Source organism: Ascaphus truei, chromosome 3 (genome assembly GCF_040206685.1).
Source record: "Ascaphus truei isolate aAscTru1 chromosome 3, aAscTru1.hap1, whole genome shotgun sequence".
NCBI classification, from domain to species: Eukaryota; Metazoa; Chordata; class Amphibia; order Anura; family Ascaphidae; genus Ascaphus; species Ascaphus truei.
In genome coordinates, this window is record NC_134485.1 from 302,664,010 (window position 1) to 302,678,383 (window position 14,374).

At 41.2% G+C, this 14,374-nt stretch overlaps 1 protein-coding gene across 6 annotated transcripts in view; it reads left to right on the top strand.

The window, feature by feature from the left end:
* Positions 1–14,374, top strand: part of DIAPH3 (diaphanous related formin 3) — a 782,005-nt gene that overhangs the window by 542,498 nt on the left and 225,133 nt on the right. For 4 of the 6 annotated variants that reach the window (XR_012799927.1, XM_075591038.1, XM_075591040.1 and 1 more), the window contains one exon: positions 3,768–3,903. Coding sequence is in view for 5 of the 6 variants with exons in the window: in XM_075591038.1 (XP_075447153.1) it covers positions 3,768–3,903 (136 nt within the window). In the remaining variant the exon portion in view is untranslated. Of the gene's footprint in view, positions 1–3,767; positions 3,916–14,374 lie in introns of all 6 variants that reach the window. The other 2 variants (XM_075591039.1, XM_075591041.1) reach the window with 1 other exon arrangement.

The following is a 14,374-nucleotide window of genomic DNA, read 5'->3' on the forward strand; positions in this document are numbered from 1 at the left end:
ATTTTCCTAGATGTAAATCAATATTTTTCCAGGATTATTGTTCCAGGAGAAACAATCAAGGATATTTTTCAAATTTGACCTTACACGTATTTTTCGAATTAACAAAATCACGCAAAACAAGGTCTGTAGAAAAAAAAAGATATTTGTCAGAATGCATGTTTTGGTCACTCTGTTTTTTGCTCATTACTGCACTAAAGGTGAATAGCCACGGCCAGGAGCCACTTGTACCAGCTCCCTACCTCTATATATTTTGGCTGCTTTTGATTTCGTGAATGTGGAAGTTAAAAATGGAGGAAGCTTTTAATGGGCCAATAAATAAGTGTATATAATAATATCCTAGTTATTGAGCTCCCGTTTGGCATCATACAATAAAATGAGTTTAAAAAATAGCTTTGTGCATTTTACTCATCTTTGAAAAAGGTATTGCTCTTTAAATCTGAACAGCCGTCCTTTTTTTTTTTTCAATTATACTAGATTTTAATTATAGAACTATAACCAATGATTTCTTTTTTTATTTTAATTATGCAAATTGCAACTGGCTGCCACATGCTGTACTGGTATCTCAAAAAGCAGTTACAGCAATAGAAGCATGAAATCTGATCTCATAAGCAACATGCTGATTTAATGACTGCATTATTAACTATTGTGTTGACTGGTTTCTTAACATACTTTCCATCGTCATTCTTAAAACATTTAACATTTATGAAATTCAAAAATAAACCATATTTCACGTACAGCACAGGAGTTGTTTATCTTTTGCATTTAAAGAAACATTGTATATTAATACTTTATTTTGCAAGATACCCTGACTTGAATGACGGATAGGCATTGGTTCATGTCTCGCATGTCCTGCACAACAGTACAGATGGAGCACGATTCATCACCACCCTGACCTTCGAACGGGTGAACCGCGGCCCAAGTGGGGCCTGATAACAGCCAAATGAAGCACAGGGGGGAATTTCCTTTCGGGATTAACATAGCGGGGGTCCCTGCTTCTGAATGCGACTTCCACTGTGTTAACCCTACCGGGCCGCCACCAGTCTATAAGAGCTGTGTAATGAAAGCAGACAGAAGTGGTCCATGTCCCTGCACTGCTGTAATAGGAGATTGCGCTGTTTTTATTTTATTTTTATTACAAAGGGTTGAAGCAGGGGGTCTTCGGAGATGAACCGCATTAATTTCCGCTCCGGGCCCCTGCTTCCTGAGGTCCAGGCCCCGTTCTTCAATCCTATTTAATGACAATAAAAATAAAAACCGCGCGATAGACTGTAAGAGCTGTGCAGGGAGATGCAGCTTCTCTCTGCGCACCTCTTCCAGACTCACACAGTGATTAACGCAGTAGGAGTCCCATTCAGGCGCAGGGACCCTCACTTTGTTAATCCTGATGGGAAATTAGTGTAGTATGCTTTTGACTGTGGCAAACTGCAGTCTTGCCTCGTTCAGCCTCCTTTGACCTGCAATTTGCTTTCTGCTAAAACGCTTAGAAATCATGTTCCATCTGTATGTAAGATGTTTGTAGTTCTCCTTGTCTTCTACTATTACAGAATTAGTGGCAAATCCTTGTATTGCTTCTTAAATGCATATTCATTTTAGCCATTAAAAGGTGCTAGACGAGTCCGCCTCTGTGTTGGGTGGTGTCCAGCAGGAGTGTCCCACCTTTATAATCTCTCTCTTTCTCAGTGCGGTGATCTGGTCCCGGATCGCTGGTTTGCCGCCGCGTCCTGCCTGTGTCCCTCACACTAGTACTACAGAGGCAGTGTCCCTAACTACCGGGCCTGTCCCTGCAGTGACCACAAACTTACGGGAGTCAGGGCCTAAGGAGGTCTCTGGCCTAGTGCAGGGGTGACAGACCTACACACCCTACCCCTTCCTCGTCTCAGCTCCGACTGGCGTGCTCCTAGCGCGAAAAATGTATCTATTCCCTTCTGCAGGGTAATGTACACGCCCTATTGGCTACGGTGTAACATGTGGTTAAGCAGCCCATGTGCATTATGGGGGCTGATGTCCCCATGGAACCCTATCCAGTTAATAGCCGTCCTGCAGCTGCTCTCTGAACATGCACGAGTGCACTTACCATGTGCGACCATATTCCAGATGGTGGCGCCCTGCAGAGGGAGCCTCCAGCGATCTGATCGCCTCTGCTAGCTGCCGCAACGGTCTGCACGTTCCCTTGCTGTAGCAGAGGTAAGCGGTGGACCGGGTGGGGGTTGGACCAGGGGACCCAGGCTATTCTAAGAACACTGGCAATTTTGTCAGGTTACATCTAGCTGACTGACACTTTTTTTTTTTTGTAATAAGTATTTTAAAATATATATTTTTTAACTTTTCCATGGTAAACAATGTTTTGGAGGTCTCTTTACAATCTAAAGATTCAATGTCATTTTGCGATGAAACTGTCAGGGGTTAAATTTATATACTCTGAAGCGCTGTTTTTGCCCCAAAATCCCCATAGACTTCAATGGGAACTTATGTCCAAAAACAACCCGAACATCCGCTTTGAAATATATTGAATAGGGCCCTAAGTCCTCAAAGCTAGAGGTGAGTTGTCTTTTTTTTTTTTTTCATTACTTGTCCTCAGTATCCGAAGGTTTGCTTTCCGTTGAACGGCTTATCCAACACCGCATAATGCAGTCCGCTGGACACATTATCCGACGTCGGAACCGCTTATCCGAAGCTCACCGCCGCTGATTAACATGGACCCGCAATCCGATGGTCTGTTATCTGACGGTCGTTTGCGGGACATTTTCCGGCGGATAAGCGAGGACCGCCTGTATCTTAATTATGAAGCCATCCGTAGTCAAGCAAGTAAACATAAGTAGTGGATATGCTTGAATTCGGTGAACCTGGATAACAGGGAAACATCCATTTTTTACAAGGTGCATGTAAATAAGTGTTATTTTAATGCTGTTTCAATCTTTCTAAGGAAGCTAATTTTACATTAGGTTGTTTAAAAACCTTTCTGCTATATGACGCTGCTCTTTTAAATTAAGTTTTTTTTAGGCGAGTTAGAAAGTTATAATAATTTTAATTACATATATTTCTGCATGCTCATTTTTGGGACGTGTAGGGGAGAGCATCGATCTATTGACCTTATTGTAAGTAAAGAAATAAAAAAATGTCTTTGTTAATTGGAATAGTAATGAATGTTAAAATGTTTTTATTATTCTAAAATGTGAGACAAAGGAGAATATACTTGAGCAAGATGGTTGCACTGATGGTTGATTTCTTTATTTATTGATTTTTTATGTGTACACCTGGTGTGCCAGGAAATATGTGGGTGTGTTACATTTATTAGGTTTTTTCATTTTTCTGTGTTACAATAGAGGCAAACACAACAAGCAGATTTTTCAACTTCTACATATGTTCACATCTAAAATAAAACCATGCATTTTTCTTAACTCTTGGGATGAAAATACTGTATGAATTTTAAAGCTATTTTCTAGGGGTTTTTAGGGCTCAATCAGAAAATATTGAATTGTTGTCTTGTCCTACATTGTGGGCACTCTGTAATTATAATATACACAGATAATACAGTAAAAGGAGAAATATTTACCTCTAAAACATTAAAGGAGCATATATGCATATGAATTGCTTTAAAATCCTAATTCTGCATTATATACAGTGTTACTGTAGGTGTTATTGGTATGCAAGAGCGACTGCATAAAGATTTTTGTGCAAACAATTTAGACAGACCCTGTTTTGGATTATATTTCATTCTTATTGTTAATGTACTGTAATTAACTGGAGTTTAATTTGCTTTACCATAGCAAGCAGCAAAAGAAAATATTAGGAGAAGGGAAGCAGAAGAAAAACAGAAGCGTGTCAAATTGGCAAAAGAAATGGCAGAAAAAGAGAAACTAGAGCGGCAACAAAAGAAAAAACGTCTTTTAGAAAAGAAAAGAGGTAAGTGCAGAGGTACATACATTTATTTATTCCAACCACACAAGTGGATGGTGTCACAATAAAATGTATTTCTTAGAAACATACATAGTTTAAAGATAATAATTGACATTTGTCCCCTTTCAAAATATTTGTTTTCATTTTACTTACCTCAAAGTACCTATTGTGTATAGCAGAAAGGCTAAGCACGGAAAACATAAATACAGACCGGCGCCTTGGAAAATAAAGTCCAACAAAAATCCAGATACACTGGCAAGAGCTATGCTCCTTGTGGGACAGTCCTGTTCATCCGGATCAACCTTGTAACCGGATGAACAGGACTGTCCCACAAGGAGCATAGCTCTTGCCAGTGTATCTGGATATTTGTTGGACTTTATTCTCCAAGGCGCCGGTCTGTATTTATGTTTTCTTTGTATGTTTTCTGACTTTGTTCAGTCAGCGTTATCAGGCTGCCTACCTCACACATACATGTGAGCTTCTTTGTACTCTTGTTTTAGATTAATTTTATTTTGATCACATTGAGTATACACATATATTTTATGCATTATAGTTAAGTGCTTTTTCCAGCACTGTTTTCTAGAAAGGCTAAGCACAATACTTCTGCATAGTCTCCTTGCTTTGCATCATTGAATTAAGTAACCAACTGTTATGCACAAAACGTTGGATTTCTGGTGCATCTTTTTTAGATTCAGTATATGGAATTTGAATACTGACGTTTCATAGGCCGCATAGGCATAGTTCAACGAGACATACAGTACACAATCTTAGCAAGCTCAAAAGCCAGACCATTAGTATTTTATAGGTATATATTTGATTATCCGTTGGCATGCTACTCGGAAAGTGCCCTTAAATATACAGCAGCAAAAAAAAAAAGGTCCCAATGCGCAAGCAATATGACAAATTATGTAATTCATTTCTATGTATCTATGTTTTTTCTTCTAAGTATGGGTCATTTAGTTAAATCTTTTGGATAAAACATATCAAGCCTACAACCATGTCAAGGTAAACCCTCTTTGTAAACATAAGAATAGTGACCTTATAGTGGCGGCCGCCTTTAGCCTCGTGCGGCCGTTTAAGCGCGACTTTTAAAACCGCGGGCAGATGCAGTGTTTGATGCGGCATGTTCCGGTATTTAAAGCCGCGGCCGCGTGTATTTGTATTAGCGCTGGCTCGGCATGAACGCGGTGAAGTGCGTGGCATTCGAAAAAAATACCCAGACAAAATCGGAGATGTTGGAGAATAAAAGGGGCCGTGACAGTATATATACACCAAGAGACCAAAAATAGCAATGCTACATCCAATATGACAAATTATTTAGTTTAATACTATCTGTTTTTTCTTCTTATAAATATGGGTAATTTGGTTCAATCCTTTGGACAAAGCATTTCAAGCCTGCAACCACGTCATGTACCAAGTTAGACCCTTTCAGTAGGTTCCTACACTACCATTTTTTTTTTACCATGCTCTATGTATTTTGTATTTTCTCCACTGCAAAGAGGAAACAAAATGGTAGAAAATAGCATGGGATGCGTGACATGTATACTTATTTATTTATTTATAAAATATTTTACCAGGAAGTAATACATTGAGAGTTACCTCTCATTTTCAAGTATGTCCTGGGCACAGAGTTAAGACAAATAATACATGTCTACAAATACAGTTACATAAATGAGCAGGGTATACATTATATACAAGACCTTGCATGCACAGTTAAAGATAATATATATTATGGCCGTATACGGTGCCTAGGGGGTTAAAATTCAGAAGCACATTCCCCTCCCCTTCTATTTCTGTGTCCCTACACCTTTTTTGTCCTCCTCCGTGTTATTTTGTCAGTTTTGTATTTTGAGATTTTGCAAAGAAATACCAAGTTATATAAACTGTATACTGCACCGACACACTTTATTCGAGCAAATACCCAGTATGTACCTGGCAGATACCTGGAATGCGCCGCTCCTCACCTCTGACAAGCCCCGTTGCGTTTGCCTTCCCAGCCTGGGTTCATGCCTGGCTGACGGGCGGCTGATCTGTTAAATGATAATGATTAGGATTTAATAGGCTGCAATGCTTCGCGTGTCTACCAGATGGCATAAATTCATGAATTGTAATGCAGTATATATATATATACTGTGCAGTATTGCAGCCAGCGGGAATAAAATGCTTCAATCCCTGCCTGGAAAATAACCCAATGCACTCGGGCAGAAAACAGTCACAAACCTCAATACACCCGGGTATACCCGAATTCGTGGGACTAGCCGAGCTCGAATAAAGTGTGTCGCCAGTGTATACTGTATATCCTACATACTGCGTGTTTTGTATTAATGTAAAAAAACACATTTGCCCAAGAGGACATTATGATACCATTATCAGCTTTTGAATATAGTGCTATATTGAATATAGGGATATTTACAGTACATTTTGCTTATTTGCAATTTATTGGCAGGGTGCTGTAGAAAATGTAACCACATACAGTACTTTGGGATGCCGGGAAATGTAACAAAAGTATGGAGCCCATAATTGGAGATCATAATTCTGTGTTTCTATACGTTTTTACCTAGAAATGTTCTGTTTCTATGACAAGTATTCCATTGTGTAAAGAGTTCCGGAATTTGATTCAGTAATATTGCACATTTATCTGTATCAGTCTATCACAATCAAACTTTATTTCTACATTATCATATTATGTTTATACAAAGCTAGAAGAAAGCTGGGCTCATCAATAATGCCTCAATTTCTATTGTAATATAATGAATCAGTGTGTTAGGGAAAATCATCGAATTTGCAGTTACAACCAGGTACAGGAACCTACGTTTCGCACTAGATAGACTGGTAAACTGATTTTTTATGTGGTTTCTAGCTGTGACAGGTGTATATTTATAGAGATTTCTGACCTGATTTTAAACATGATCATTATTATAATTTATAATGCACAAAATGTCCCATAGAGCAGGGGAGTGCAATCTTTTTTCCTTTCATCCCTCTGCTGGCTGTCCCCCCTCCTGGCGCCCACAACCCCTCCCCCACCCCCCCACCCCCCGCTTACCTTGGCTCTGACGTCCCCATGAACCCGCGGCGTCATTTGTTGCCGCGATGCGTCACCAGCAGGAGCGTCTAACACAAGGTCTAAAGAGCTTAGCATCTAAAAAGAAGAAAAGGAGTGTAACTATATGGTTGTAACGTTGCTGACTGCAAAAGAGGATACGGACCCGCAGGGCAGAGGTAGGGAGTAATACATCAACCGAGGCCTGGGATGCAGGGGTTATCCGGTACGTTCCGGGGTCGCGGCAGGCAAAGGGTTGTCAGGTCCGGTTCCAAGGTCGCGGCAGGCAAAGGGTAGTCCGGTTCTGAGGTTGAGGCAGGCGGCAGGCAAGCGGTAGTCAGATTCAGTTCCAAGGTCAAGACAGGCAGCAGGCAAAACAAAGACAAGGGAGAGCTCAGACAGGAGAAGGTAACCAGTACTTTGCACGAGCAAAGACTAGTAGCAACTGCCTGCTATTTAAGGCCAGAGGCAACTGCTGGCAATGAGAGCCAAAGAGAGGCTGATTCCCTGTCAGGGGAGTAAGGGCAGGATTTGCCAGGAAGCAGGATGCCCGTGGTAGCTTTGGACCAGATGATATCACTTCCTGGATTTTCAGACAGATGACTTATAATAGTATAATAGAGAGAAAGGAGTTGGTGTTCTACTGCAGTGAGGCAAGCAGGTGAAGCGTCGGTGAGAGATGGTTATAGAGGAGGGGAAGATCATTATAAACGGGGGGAGTATATGGATGGGAGGTTTGAGATATTTATAACTCATATCCATTATATTGAGGGGCTCAGTGTTGTAGAAATCTTACATCAGCAGTTACATTTACTGTGGGAATTTTAACGTAAACTCAGTTGGTTCAATTTGGTTTCCTTACTACCTTTCTTAATGTGATCTATTTCATTATAGAAATTCTAATAATCAATTAATGAAGAAATTAAGTATTAATGGTGTGTTTTAATAGAAAATAGTGCTCAATCCATGCATTTTTTCTACTACATTTACAGTTTATTTAAAGTAGATGGTGAAGGATATTTATTTGTTAAATGCCTTGATACACGTACAGTAGTTGACAATTGTATGATAGTACATAGAAGGAACCACTTCTACACCTTTGAATATAGCAAATGTAGTTTATTGATACAATAGATCAACGTTTCTGTCTAAAAAGAATATCCTTATCAAAATATGTGGAAAAAACCCATAGCAAATACCCTCTGAAGATATGTCAATGGTGCGCCTCCTGAACCACAGCTGTATATGCTGCTAGGATAAAGTAAATAATGCAAAAGAGCCCATATCAGTCAAATAAAGGAAGATGAAAAAAAAAATAGAAAACGGAACAATATATACAACAAACATCAACAAAGTATCTGACAAACACACTACATATGTATGGAATGTCCCACTGCAGCGCTCCACAGTTTGCAATGACGTTGGATTCATCCAGATGCAAGCAGGAGCATGGACATAATAGAATGCCCACCCCCCCCCCCAAATTCTATATAGCCAACTTTGTTTTCTGTAGGACAAGTTTAAAACAACATAGTCCATGATAAATAGTCCATAATAGAATATGTATGTATAAATTTAGAAGAGATAAAAGAGAGGCGCGTGCCGCATAGCATACATGTGTTTATGTTGTACGTTATACATTTATTGTCATATAAAAGTTTTAAATTTGCACACTCAAAGTGTAGCAAGATCTTGCGCATTTGAGAGATACATTTTTTATGTATCTATTTTATGTACAGTGCTAATCTGCAGCAAACCTCTGTAATCCCAATGGAGGGCAGGCACCTCGTTAGATGTTCTTGGGTCCACGACTCAAGCAGTAGATGCACACCGTCCCAATCCTTCCGGGAGAGAGTGACTACGAAGTGGCAGTGTTCAAACAGATGAAACAATGTTCCACTTAGTCTAGCGCTTGTGCTCAATACACAGCCGCCTGTAGAAGCGTGATGATGTAACACGCCACATGTGACGGAACGTGTTGGGACCCAGATGTTTGACATGATTTTTCTTCCCCAAGGCATTTAAATTAAATGCCGGGGGATTGCATGAGGCCCCTGCAACTTCACTTACCGGGATTCAGAGGCTTTCAGAGGATTCAGACACCGTAGGGTCATGTGACGTGACGTTACATGATGCCGCAGCGTCATTTGACGCCCGTTGCCGCGGCGACATGATGTCACAAGACCCTGGCAAAAGAGGTAAGGGAAGGCGCGAACATAGGGGGAGCAGCTCAAATAGTTTTTGCACCCCTGCAATAGTGGATACAAGTGGACAAGATTCAAACTATATACAGCTGAACCCCGTTATAACGCGAATTCGGTTATAACGCGGTTTTCACGTGGCTCCCGGTTTTTTTTTTTTTGTTTGTTTTTTACATTTTTAATTTTTTTTTTTTTTTGCACACACTCTCACTGCACACACTCTCACTGCACACACTGCTCACTGCACACACTGCTCCCAGCACTCACTGCACACACTCCCAGCACTCAATGCACACACTCTACACTGCACACACTCTACACTGCACACACTCTACACTGCACACAGCACACTGCTCACAGCACACTGCTCACAGCACACTGCACACACTCCCAGCACTCACTGCACACTGCTCACTGCACACACACACTCACTGCACACACACTCACTGCACACACTCTCACTGCACACACTCTCACTGCACACACTCTCACTGCACCACTGCACATACTCCCAGCACTCACTCCCAGTACTCACTCTCACTGCACACTGCACACACTCTCACTGCACACACCACACACCACACTGCACACACTCCCAGCACTCACTGCACACACTCTCACTGCACACACTCTCACTGCGCACACTGCACACACTCCCAGCACACACTCTCACTGCACACAGCACACAGCACTCGCAGCACACTCTCACAGCACACAGCTCTCAAAGCACACAGCTCTCACAGCACACAGCTCTCACAGCACACAGCTCTCACAGCACACAGCACTCACAGAACACTCTCACAGCACACAGCACTCACAGCACACTCTCACAGCAATCAGCTCTCACAGCACACTCTCACAGCACACAGCACACTCTCACAGCACTCACAACACACTCTCACAGCACACTACACCACACCTCCCACTCCCCCTCCCTACCTTTGGTGTCGGCTGCTGAGATCGGGGCGGAGCTGGCATCAGGAGGAGGGGTGGGACTCGGAGGGCCACGTGGGCTATGCCGCGGAGGGCCGGTAGGTGTGGGGGCCTGGGGGGGGGTGGAGGAAATGGATGCCGGTGGTGGGAGGTAAGGAGCAGGTTGCGGCTGGACTCGCCATTGCTAGGGGACGTGTAGGGCTTCCGGCCACCTCTTCCTTCCTTCCCTCCTCACTCCCTCCCTCCCAATCAGGCGCGCGGCGGCCATTTTTTTTTTTTTTTAATTAGCGCGACCCCGGTTCTAGCACGGTCGGATCGGGTGGCCCCCGAGGACCGCTCTATAACGGGGTTTAGCTGTATATATATATATATATACACAGTATATATATATTGAATAAATGAGAACAAGGCACTCCGTCAGGTAGATCAAGGTAGGTGCAAATCCTGTATGAACAAAATAGGCAATACGATACCGTGTGAGCGAATATCAGAGGCAGCACTCCACGAGGTTGTCAAAAAAATTGTATTTAGTGAGACATCATATCCAACGTTTCGATCCTCCACACGGGACCTTTCTCAAGGTGATGTACAAACAGAGTGCAATAGAACACATATAAATACACTACCAAAACCATGACAAACAGGTGCAACACATAATTTAATTCAAATAATAACTTACATGCTGAATGCAGGACCTTCCCATTGCAACCAGACCATCAGGCGTTAACTGAAACGCAATGGTGCTCCCGTCACGTGAAACGCACTCACTGCGCATGCGTGGTTTTTTAACATTATACAGCATTAGGCATTTACATATGCCTTTATTCTGCCCATTGAGGCTTATCTCCCTTCTTCCTTGAATACAGCCTTTTGTCACACAAAGTTTAACAACTGTCTATGTGCTACCACATTAGTTAGCAATCATCACGATCACCATCTAGGCTTTGAGAGACTCAGATCGCGAAGGACCATACTGTCTGCAGTTGCGCTTATTATTTATTTAATTCCCGCGGTTCGCGCATGCGCAATGGCTATTTTGTTAGCTTACATGAGTTACACTCTTCCTTCACCAGCTCACTGCTCGCGCATGCGCAGATAAGCGTTTTTTGGTTTCATGTGCCCCCCCTGGCTCTGAGACACGCGACGGAGGCAATTTAACTTATAGCCTATAACCCTTGACTTACGCATGCGCAGTGAGTGCGTTTCACGTGACGGGAGCACCATTGCGTTTCAGTTAACGCCTGATGGTCTGGTTGCAATGGGAGGGTCCTGCATTCAGCATGTAAGTTATTATTTGAATTAAATTATGTGATGCACCTGTTTGTCATGGTTTGGTAGGGTATTTATATGTGTTCTATTGCACTCTGTTTGTACATCACCTTGAGAAAGGTCCCGTGAGGAGGACCGAAACATTGGATATGATGTCTCACTAAATACAATTTTTTTGACAACCTCGTGGAGTGCTGCCTCTGATATTCGCTCACACGGTATCGTATTGCCTATATATATATAAAATGGATTCTACTATTTCTTAATAGTAGGGTGTCTGGGTGACTACCCGTGATTGCACTTTTAATCATTTTATTTAAAGTAGTTAATTATTGATTATGGTTAATTGTAAAGTTTACATGCATTTTAGCATAGGAATATAGAAACCTATAGTATAGGGACCCATTTTTTATAGGACAGTTGCTTTTCCAGCGGAAGAGTATGTATAGGTAGTCCTTGCTCTACGATGTTCCTTTTTCCGGCGGCGCATAATGCAGTCCAAAAACACATTATCCGCCCCCGTTTTCGCATATCCAATGGAAACCACCGCCAATTAACATGAGTCCCACTTTCCAACTGTCCCGCATCCGACACGGGTTTGCGGGACGCAATCTGTCGGAAAAGTGAGGACTGCCTGTACTGAACCGATATGCCTTAAAGATACTTTACTTGTTAAATATACAGTTTGGTACTGTACAGTATATAGACAATTTATCCTTTGATGTAACTAATTGAAGCACATATGGCACTTAGTACACTTAATGGATTGACAAACTCACCACGTTGCATAACCTTTTGAGTTATTTAATATACACTTTCGGTTAAAAATAATAAAGTCTTACCAAGCATATTGATGTATAAAATGTAGATCGTAGTTCATTGTCAGAATATTTGTCTTTTTAGCATAAGTAAGTGCCTAAAAAGCACATGAATTGTAAAAAAGGGAGAAAATAAGCTTGATTTATTGCAGCTCCAACAAATACATAACATTATATTTGAATTGCATGAATGCAACACAAAATTAAATCCAGCTAGGAAACATTGGTTGTCTTTTCAGGTTACGGTAATGAAGCATTAAGGGAAATAATAGTAAAAATACTTAAATACCTGTACGTGTATATTCTTTCAAAACAAATCGGACACTTCCACATCACAACTTCCACCAGCAATTGTCATTTTATTTAGCCTTTTTTTGTGTATTTCTTTAGCTTTGTAAAATTTGTTGCAACATGACTCCAGTCTTGTTACATGTACCTTTTGTAGGAATTTGATCTTTGCACATAGACTTTAATGGCATGACACTCTGCAGGGTTTCATGAAACTACCTGGTGTTAGTATGGCACATATATTTTCTTTAATTTATTAATGTGTCTTAACTTGGAGCACTTTTCATTTAACTGGATCCGGATGCCTTCCAAAAGTAGTTCTAGAGAAGCAAATAGACCTGCATTTAAATGAAAATATTTCCACAATTTTTCATTGGTTGAATAGCGTTGCCAATTACCAAATGTATGGCACTGCTGTTTAAGATCTGTCACTTTTGCTTTGTCTCACTAGTGGGCACTTCTTTCAAGGTTTTGTACTGAGGATATAAGGATAGTAGAAAAAAGCAGGGAACGGGCTTTCTAATCATCAAAAATGCAACCTGCCTCGTTATGCAATTAAGTTTCTCACTTTTTGTTTGACTCTGTCATTGTCTTATCTCCTCTTTTTTAACCTGATGGAGTTTTAACCCATCTCAACTTAAGCCCCAAAACGTTTTTGCTTTTTGTCTTGTCTTTTGCTCTCCTCATCTCTCTATTCCTGCAGTCGGTTCACTTATTTCCCTCCTGCTTGCGTTTTGCTCCATTTTCTAGGCCTCTTTCCATTCTCCAATTCCTCTCTTCCTTCTCCCAATCTTCTTTTAACCTCCTTCTACTTTCCTTGTTCCCTCTCTCCATATTCCTTCCTGCTGTCTCTCTTTCACCTCTCTTGGACTCCAATTTAGGTTGGTTGTAGTTCTGCCTGTTGTCCTGCCCTTGCTGTTATTAGCTGCAGTGCCTAATTTGAAGTCCCATTCCGTACTCTCAAGAAATACAAAATAATAGTCCAGACCTACCAATGTAATAACCTGTTTTATTGTGTAGAGAGACCAATGTGTTGATCAAATGAGGCCTTCATCAGGGTTGGCCAAGTTATCGGTCTTTCAACACACAAAATGTAGCTTTTTTTTATTGGTTTGTAGTATGCATATACCATCCTTCCATTTATAAGACACAGATCTCTTTGGTGATCTACTAAACTTTTTGTTTCACTACTAGAATTGTTCAAGGTGTATAGTATATACTGTATTTGTACAATGTAGTAGGGTCTTCAAGACATACAACCTCTAAATACTGGGACTGTTCCAGGTAAAGCAAGATATGCAGCTTTTACTAATACTAGCATTTCATATTTAATCAATTCCATTGTTCACTCTGTCAGGTATGGAAAAATCCCGCATGGACTACCATACACAGAAGTAGCCTTAAAATGTATTCTGTGCTAATCTCATATCAGTTGTCACACCTTCTCTATGATCAGATATAGATATTTTTCACAATAAACGCACACTGCTTTTCCAACAAAAAAAAAAAGTTAGTGAGCAAGTCCCTCTGCCTCATTTTTTGAACATTCCCCGTCTGTTCTGTGAAGCGGATTGACTTTAATTCAATTAGGGAAAGATAACAGCAGTCACAACAGGAACACAGCACCACTGAAGGATTTCTTCCAATTTACGTGACAATATTCCTCTCAGAACAGCACCACAAACATAGTGAGCACAACGTTTTAGGCGGCCAAACCTCCCTTTGTCAGGTCAGGTGTAGCTCCCTGAAACATTGTGTTCACTATGTTTCTGGTGCTGTTCTGAGAGGAATAATGTCACTTGAATTCGAAGAAATCATTCTGGGGGGGAGGGGGCTGTGTTCCTGTTGCAGCTGCTGTTATCTTTTCCTGTTTGGAGGTGTTACAGCAGAACACCCAGGCAAAACAGCACAGATGATCAGAGAAA